The sequence below is a fragment of the Centruroides sculpturatus genome, unplaced genomic scaffold (assembly GCF_000671375.1).
Source record: "Centruroides sculpturatus isolate CEXI.00-Female unplaced genomic scaffold, Cexi_2.0 scaffold147, whole genome shotgun sequence".
NCBI classification, from domain to species: Eukaryota; Metazoa; Arthropoda; class Arachnida; order Scorpiones; family Buthidae; genus Centruroides; species Centruroides sculpturatus.
This window is the reverse complement of record NW_019384357.1, coordinates 874,188-884,080: the sequence shown is the minus strand read 5'-3', so window position 1 is coordinate 884,080 and position 9,893 is coordinate 874,188. Positions and strand designations below refer to the sequence as shown.

The following is a 9,893-nucleotide window of genomic DNA, read 5'->3' as shown; positions in this document are numbered from 1 at the left end:
CACCACGTAAAATTTGTTATAAAAATATATTATAATATAAAAGTATTTGTAAAAATGATCAAATTTAAATTCTTTATTAATTGACGAATGACTGCATGTTTATAAGACCCGGTTCGATCCTCAATATGCCAAGTGCCCAACACCAGTGGCCAAGCGGTCTTCGTACCCTGAACACTGGAAGTTCTGTCGTGGGTTCGCACCTCGCTCGCACGGGCTGGCCACGTGGAGTTTTCCGGGTTTTCTCCACGTCTGTAACGTCTAAATAGGGACCAGTTTTCCTTAAAAAGACCTCCCGAAAGGTATTCCCCTAGGCAAATCGCCCAAGTGTTGTGTTGCCTTAACTTAACAAAAAACAACAACAACACCGATCCTGAAGCGAATTAGACTTCGATCTGACCTATCTGGATGGATTTCCAGACCATATTTGTAAAATTTGGTATTGAGTATTGTAATTACTTAATTAGTTAAAACAGATTTTCAGAATAATTATAATTTGTTTTAAGTGGTTACATTTTTAAATTACAGTTTTATGGCCGGATGATCTAGCGCTCCTAGATGGCAGCCTATCGCTCTGGGGACCCGGAATCGAATCCGGACGGGTCAAAAAATCTACAGGAATTTTTCAAGGGGGGTTGTCCGTCCGAATATGTCGGGTCCTGTCCCTCACCATTCGGCTGCCCACCCATAATAGGCTTGCTAAAAGAGGCCCTCTTAGTGCCCATAGGACGGAAAGAGTTAATTAAAAAAAATATATAGTTTCAGTAATAATTTCAATTTCACTTATTAAAAAAACGTGGCAAGTTTAATATTAAATTAATTTATATTAACAAGTTTTGATATCGAAAAACATAATTTTATTTATTTTACGTAACAAAATTATTTATTTAAAAATTTCGAAAAAAAAAAACTAAAAAATAATCAGAGGGCGCCATAGTAGATGTAAACAATAGAAAAAAGAGTGAGTGTATATATATTGGCGGAAAATTTTTATTTAATTGAAAATTCGAATTATTAAACAAGATTTTTGCTACATTTAGAATCGAAACGTCAAGTACATGGATGAAGTACATTTAACAGCGTAATTAGGAAGTTCGAAAGTAATTTTCGTAAACTTAAAGCATTAAATTTTATATTTGGTAACTAAAATAATGAAATGTGTATTGAACGAATTTAAATTAATCAGTTCAAAAGTGGACTTCAAATGTGGTTAAGGGTAAAATTTGGTACGAAAAAATTTCTGCTGTTATATATATTGATTGCTGGCGTTATATATTGCCTGTGCGATTTATATGTCAGCTACAACCGCATTTCTAACCGTCCAAATCATGGAAAGAGAAACAGTCGAATTTCTATATTTAAGTCTGGAAATGAATCTATTCTTAAGCAAAAAATATTCAGTTTACAGGATAAAATGGAGGAAAACGTGAATATAAAATCTAATGCAGTTTTAAGGTATGTTGTATATTGGTTCTTATTATATTAGGTTAATCTTTACCTATGTGCACTGTCATGGCTGCATAGTGGGGACCATGTTCTAACCTAACCTAACCTATTCTAATAATTATTGGTAATTTATTAGAACAGGTTAGGCTATTTTAGGATGCGAGTCCCCACTGTGCAGCCATGACAGTGCACATGGGTAAAGATTAACCTTACCTTAATTAACATTAAATTAATATATGTATGGTGTATGGTTTATAAGCAATTGCCAAATTTACAGGTGTATGTCAATGGGCAAATCTGCATAGGGACTAATAGAGCTTAAGCCCTAGTCCCCCAAGTGTCAAGGGCCCACAAAAATTGAATTATCATCATAATTTTAATACTTTATCATTAACAATGAGCAGTTCGTATAGTAAAAAATAGTTAATACTATAATAATATTGATAATTTATAGTTTTAACAAAAAATGGGGCTCCATTGGACTTCAATAAGCCCTAGGCCCTGAAAAACCTAGATCTGCCCCTGTATGTCAAAGTTTTAATGAAGTCTTTTGTAAACAAAAAAAAATTTGCATTTAGGAATACTCATCAATGGAATTTGTTTTATTCTTTTTGGATTTTTTTGTTTTATAGTTTTACATTATTAATTTAAGAATTTAAAAGAGCATAACAACTTAATAGTGTTTAATTACCATGATTAATCCTAAGATGCAAATAATAAATTTTTTCTTTTAGTTCTTACTTTGTATTTTTAATTATGTATCGAAATATTTTAAATAGATATAAAAGCAATCTTAACAAAAATCTTTGTTTTGATCTTCATTTTGGTTATCTATTAATGTGCAATAATAGTTTATAAGAATTTATATTAATTTTGATAACAATAAAAACACAAAATAGATTAAGTATTAATTTAAAATGACTTTTCTTCTTGAATAAGTGTCTTAATAGTGAAGTGACAGTAAGAGTGATATATACTGATATTATATTTTGTGGTTTAACTTTTCATTTAAAAACAAAAATCATGCTATTAGAATAAGTAATTTATTTGAAATAAAGTGTTTTCCAAAATAATTATATCACACTAAAACACAAAACCTTATAATCCAGCAGGAACTTTTTGGAGAAAGTATTTTTGATTCATTGTTGTGGTTTTTGTTTTAAAAACAATCAAAAACTGATTTTTTATCTTAAAAAATATAGATCTGATATATATTATATACTGTATAATATTCACAAAAATAATAATCAATCAATAATTTTACAATACAGTCGACCCCCTATAACACTGTTGATTGTTCCGTTTTATATGAATTCCATGTTGTACGAGTCACTTAGTTTTTACAAATATGTGAGCTGTTCACACCCGGCACACATATTTGTAAAATCTAAGTGACTCGTACAACGTGGAATTCATATAAAACGGAATAATCAACAGTGTTATAGGGGGGTCGACTTGTATAAAATTATTTTAATATGAAGTTTATAGTAATTCAAAAATCAGTTCAACACTCAGTAACAGTTACTTCACAAATTCTTTTAAAGTTTTATATGTCTGCTTTAGCATGCGGACTTGAAATTGTTTACTAGTCCTGACTTATAGTATCTGTGCTTTTGGAAAATAGTTGACTATTGTTAACTATTGCTAATTGTATTAAAAGCTTTGGCTTAAATCCATGCATATGCAGGTATAAACTCAATTTAGTATACTATGTATGGCCATATATAGATTTGTCAATGTAGCAGTTAGCTTAAAAAATTAAAAAAAAAATGATTTTATAATTTTAAACTGTAAGAAAAAGTTTTAAGATGTAAAACATTAAAAATTATTATTTGTGAAGTAAAGAAATATAATTGGGCTGCAATTTGAAAAAATTATAGACCTATAAATTTCTACTGTTGCTTGTCTGGTGTCTGCTTGTCCTTCTTTAATCTTGAGAACAGTGTTAGATAGATAAAAGTTGAGATCAGATATGGAATACTTAGGAGCAGAAGGCCTCAATTAACTATATATGAACATCCGGACTCTATGCCATAAGTCACATGATTTCAGTTCAAAAATTTTTCCCAGAACAGAGTTATATAGATGACTGGCATGCTCTGTTGTTATCAGGAAAAGTATAATGTACAGGGGCAAGACCCTACTAATTTCAGATTGAGAGCATATATTTTAAATTGAATAAATTATTATTATTATTTTTTTGTCTCTTCAGCACGATGAAGTGCAATTAATTAGACACAAGACTACAAACCATAAAAAGTCAAATGAAGAAAAGGAAAAAGCTGATAATCATGAATGTACCCCCTTTTTAAGAAATATGTTTTATTATTATACAAATAAAATTGATATATTTGAAATTATAAACAACAGAATAAAAAGTTGACTGAAAAGAGAAGTATCAAAGACCTGAAACGCATATCGATCAATGAATAAATAAAGAATGAAGAAAAAAACTGCCTTGTTTCTAATTAATTGCACTTCATCTTGCTGAAGAAACAAAGAAAACAGGAATACATGGTTCCAAATTTGTAAAGAAAATTAAATAAATTAAAAATATGATTAAAAATTGCAGCCCTGAATTGTGAAGATGTCACAATAATATTTACTATGTTAATAATTTGCAAATAAATCACTTTATACATTTATTTTATATGAATCAACATTTTGATAATTGAAGATTTTTAAATGAATATCCAGAATATAATAGAGCCAGTTTCTAACTTTTATTCTAAGGAAACATTAATATAATACAACATAACTGTTACTGCATACATATGATTTTTCATCTTATAAATGATGCTAGAACAGGCATGGCCAACATATGGCCCATGGGCCGGATCCAGCCCATCTAAAGAATTTATGCAGCCCGCGATTAATCTTTAATATTAGTTACTCAAGTCTGAATAGCTCGATAAAAAATTCTGACACCTAAAAAAAAAAAAGGGTCAACGACTCACTGTGCGTTTAGAGTTAACCCTCCATTAGAAATCTCTTAAGTACAGCGTAGAAGGTTGATAAAGCATGATAATGTGAAAAATGTATTGTAATCTCTATGTACTGTACTGTACAATTCAGTCTCTACAGGGTGACACCACAATGAGATCTTGCACCACCTCAAAATCTTCCTAGGGCAGCCTCTGGTTCATCCCATGAAAAAAATTTTCTTTCTAATTTGGCCCAGGGGCAAAAACTGTTGTCCACCCCTGTGCTAGAATGTGTGTAGTTTTATTCAATAATAGATCCTAATGTTTAAAATTAATTATAAATTTGAGTTTTTGTGAGTTTTTAAATGAATTTGTTTTATTTATTTCAAAAATAATAATTTTGAATAAGAAATGTTTATATGTAAAATTTTAAGTGAGATTTTTAATGGTTCAATTCAAGCTCTGAATGATACATTTGGAACCTTAACAGAGCTGTAGAGATACTCATAGGAACAAAAAAAGTCAAAGAAACCATACCTCTATGAGCAACCCTTCATGACATATAGCCATCCAAAATTACTCTATATGACATATTCCTATACTTTTTCCTATCTCCAAACTCCCACGGATGTGTGTGTTTTATTTTCAAAATAAAGAATTTTTCTTTGGATTTGATGATAATTTCAAAATTTAATTTAAAAAGTTTAATTCAACCTTTCGTACTAGTTATACTTTTTTGATAAGAAATACCATTTTAAGAATGCTATTTCTTAATTTATAAAACACTTGATAGATTCTACTCAAATATAAAATCCAATTCAAGTAATTTTTTCCTGAAAATCTGAGAATGGCCCTAAACCTTACTGAATAAAGAATAATTTTTACTTTCTTGAATTTAAAAGTTTACTCTTTTAAATTACAATGTAGTACAAAGTTTTATTCCATTATTTTATATACTAGTTTTATGTATAGTTAAATTCAAAATATCTGTTTAAAATGATATTATAATGATTTCTTTGATTATATATTGTAATGTACAGTACAATCAAACTATCGTGTCAGAAAATGCTAAATCATCCAAATAATTTCAAAGCAGAAATTGTTTAGAAATTTCCTTCTTGCTTAAAATTGCACTTGTTTGTAATTATGCAATGAAATATAATGAGAAAGCAAAAAAAAATAATTTGGTATACTTTTAGCTTCTTAAACATGAATTTGATTTATTTTGTTGAATACATGGTTTTAAATAAAACATCTTTTTGCAAAATTTTATTCCTAAATGACCAGATATTGTTTTACTTGTAAACATTTTTAACAAAATATGACTTTTTGAGTTTTATTTTCATTTATAATTAACACCGTAATATGAACGATATTAGATATTCATAATTATCATTATTATTTATCAGCACTTTTTTGAGTGCTGCTGATTTTGCAGTGCATTACCAGGAACAGTATTAGCTAGATGGAGTTTTTGTAAATCAAATACAGTAGAGCATCGATTATCTGAATGCTGATCAACTGAAATGTCGGTTAACCGAAAGCGTTCCAGTCAGACTGTGTCATGCTGAATTGAACATTTTTGATACTAGATTAACTTCTAAAGTATAATTTTTTTTGTTTTTATATTTTTCAATATATTTATTTTGTTTGTACAAAATAAAGAAATGATTTTTAACGATATAATAGCCATGATTATTATTATAAAAATTTTCGTTAGGCTTAACATCGACAAATATTCAACACAAAGTGGCATGCAACAGAGAAAAATTAAACGTGGGATATATTAATATACTATTATTGGGATATACTAATATACAAGGTGTGACAATTAAATTCCAGGACTGGGGTAATAAAAGGACACAAAGAACATATAATGAAAAATCCTTTTAATATGTTTCAAAGTAATTCCCCTGGAGGGCAATGCACTTCTTGCAACGCTTGTACAAGTTCTTGAAACACTTGGCAAAGTCACTTCCATTGACAGCTCTCAATTCCTTGGTCACATTGCGCTGTATGTCCTCCAGGTCGTCGAATCTTCGTCCCTTCAATGTGATTTTGATTTTCAGAAACCAGTAAAGAGGGGTCATCATCAACATCTCGAATGAACTGTTGACACACTTCCAGCCGGAGACACTTTTGGTCCTCAGTGAGATAGCGTGGAACGAAGCGAGAGCAGATTTTTCTTTTGCCCAAATTTTTGGTGATGATTAAGCGAGTTATCTCTGCTATCATCCGAATAGACATTTGACAGTCATATTGCAGCAAGTCTCTGATTTTTTCAATGTTTTCTGGTGTTCGAACTGATTGAAGTCGTCCAGGGCGAGCATCGTCCTCAAGGTCTTCCCGACCATCCCTGAAACGAGCAAACCACTCAAAAACACAAGAGTGGGATAGGGCATCATTCCCATAAACTTGCTTGATGAGAGCATATGTCTCTGTTGCACTTTTACCCAATTTGTAACAAAACTTAATGTTTGCTTTTTGTTCCATGACAAAAATGTGACAGCACTTTCTCACAGCAATATGTGAATGGAGTACAGAAAAAGAACAAGTTACGAGACACGAACAAATCTTTGCAGACAAGTAGTCAGATGGTTGAACTACTATGACAAGCTTAGACAAGTTTCTGCACACTGACACTGCAGTGCTACATGACCAGTCCTGGAATTAAATTGTCACACCTTGTATTATATTAATAATGTATTTTTTCATACATAATTGGTTATCGGAAAAATCAATTTTCTGAACAACGCTCTACTGTATTAACAACAATGTTAAATTTTATAGCTCTATACCCCCAATTAACCTTCAACCATGCTTTTGCACTCTTAGCAATTTCTTATTACATGAACACAAAGAACTACTATTCATGTGAGATGGTAATAAGATTATTAGAGAAAACAGTTTTACCAAATTTCCTATTGGAAATATACAGAAGATATGTTGATGATATTTTTATTATATGAAGACAAAACCAGAGATTAATAACTTAAACAACAACAATTCCTATGGCCTCACTATTAAATCAAATCAAGTCAGTAACATACAAGTACATTTCCTGGATCTTATAATCAATGTTGTAAATAACTGGGTCCATACAAATGTCTCCTACAAACTAACATACTTACCCTTATTTATATCTGCAAACTCCCATAACCCTTATATATATAATTGCAGTTTTTAGGACCATGACCAAAAGGGCTTTTACCCATTGTATAAATTATTCTGACACAATCAAAGAACTAAAATATTTTGAAAAAGTAGCCACAACACACTATTACTGCAAGAGCCTTATCAGAAATTTAGCCAGTACGTTTTCCAACATTTGTGACTTGGACCCTAACGATGAAAATCTATATAATCAGCATAAGAACACAAGACGTATCATTATAGAATATAACCACAACATGTTACAAATATATAAGAAAATAATTTGATCTTTTTTAGACTTTCTAACATTTAGGCACAACCCTACCATCTTTAACACCCTTAGGAACAGAAAAGACAAAACTTACATGATTATGATTACCAGAGATATATAAAGTTTCTTTCAGGGACAACAGATTTGGCTACAAACTTGAATACCTCAGTTCTACTGCAAAGTTTCTCAAAATGAGACTAACTGAACACAAATATGAAATTGGCAAGAAGCAAAACACCATCCTATCCATGTATGCAACTGATGATAATGTGCATGCCCTCGTCAACAAGGCTTCCCTCATAAAAAGAGATCAAGACACTCAGACTCCATCAGAATGTTTTATTTGAATTGTTGGAAATATTTAAATCGGGCTAAAAGGGCCATTGCATTAATTTTGAAGACCAAAAAAACAAGTCAAAAATTTTATACAAGGCAATCCCTACATGATCGGGTGACCAACTATGATGTAACAACATGACGTAGAGGCATTATAATGAAATGTTCTTGTTGATTTTTATATAACTACACTTTAAAAACCTTTAACATGCAGTCTATTTTATTAAAGTAATCTAACGTTTTTGGTCAATTAATTGACCTTCATCAAAATTGAACAATTTTTCAATTTATGACGAATGAAACAGATTATGAAACTTTTAACTTAAAAATTTTTTTAACCCCTATTGCGCAAGTCCGAAAATAGATAAATGAAATCTACAGACTGATAACGTACAAATATATGCATACACTAACTATACACATAAAAATAAAAGTAAAAGTAAAAATTAATAATAATAATAAAATAGATAGATAGATAATGAAGGTAATGAACGGGGAAGAGTAGAAGAATATGTAGTAATGGAATATATGGCACCCTTAACCCACATATATAAAGAAATAGGAGCAGCTACTAACAAAAAGATAGTCTTCAAAAGGAATCCAACAATATACCAGATGCTACGTACAGACAAGGAACCAGAGCCACCTTCCTGGAATTTACAGAATACCCGCACAAGATGAGAGGTGGCAAAAAGAACTGTACTACATTGGAGCTACAAGGAGGTCATTAAAAAAAAGAATAAAAGAACACAAAAGGAACATACAGAATGAGCAACCAGTCACTGCTTTAGTGATGTATATTACAGCAGAGCCAACAGAAGTTTCAGTGAAATGGAAAAGAGCAGAAATAATACAAAAGGTTCAGGACAGGCAACATTAAATATGCAGAGGCCTGGCATATTCACAAGAGAAGTCTAGCAGGACAGGCTATAAACTAGAAAATCATATAAAGTCTCCGCAGCATGGAGAGCAGGTGCATTATGAACATATCAGAAAAAGAAAAAGCATAGACAGCTAAAAAAAATAGGCATTAGTTGGTGCCTGTTATAACATCACTTGTTTATTTATCTACCTATCTATTTATTTATTTAATTATTATTATTAATTTTTATTTTTACTATTATTTTTGTGTATAGTTAGTGTATGCGTATATTTGTACATTATAAGTCTGTAGATTTTATTTATCTATTTTTGGACTTGCGCAATAGGCGTTAAGAAAATTTTGAAGTTAAAAGTTCCATAATCAGTTTCGTTTGTCATATATCAAAAAATTGTTCAATCCTGATGAAGGTCAATTAATTGACTGAAAATGTTAGATTACTTTAATCAAATAGACTGCATGTTAAAGGTTTGTAAAGTGTAGTTATTTTTGTAAGTGCAGTTTGAGAAGAGTGATTTTTATATATTCTTTGAGTGTTTTATTTTTGGTACTTCTAATTATTTTATATTTACTTTTGTTTTTTATTGTTTTTATGTATTCAAGAAGTTATTTTATTTCATTTAATTTTTCAAAAAGTCATTGTTCTAAAAAAGCATTCCATCATTGAATGTACGGACATGAAGATGATCTTTCATAGATAGAAAATGTTAGTTCAAAAGTTTTATTTTGAATTAAATCTCTCTGGAATTAAATTAAGGTTCTTGGATAGGATAAAGTTATTGTTTTAGGGTTATTCCATTATAGTTTCAAAACTCAATATATTTTTTTGAAGTTTCCCAACAAATATATGAGTTAATGTTTCAGTTTTTATTTTTAAGATTATTTT

At 30.2% G+C, this 9,893-nt stretch overlaps 1 protein-coding gene across 1 annotated transcript in view; it reads left to right on the top strand.

Moving 5' to 3' along the window:
- Positions 1-942: 942 nt before the first annotated feature.
- The window catches only part of LOC111640028 (glucoside xylosyltransferase 1-like), a 29,032-nt gene continuing 20,081 nt past the window's right edge, over positions 943-9,893 (top strand). Inside the window, exon 1 of the mRNA XM_023386037.1 lies at positions 943-1,452. Within this exon, the coding sequence (XP_023241805.1) occupies positions 1,202-1,452 (251 nt within the window). The 5' untranslated portion in view covers positions 943-1,201. The remainder of the gene's footprint in view (positions 1,453-9,893) is intronic.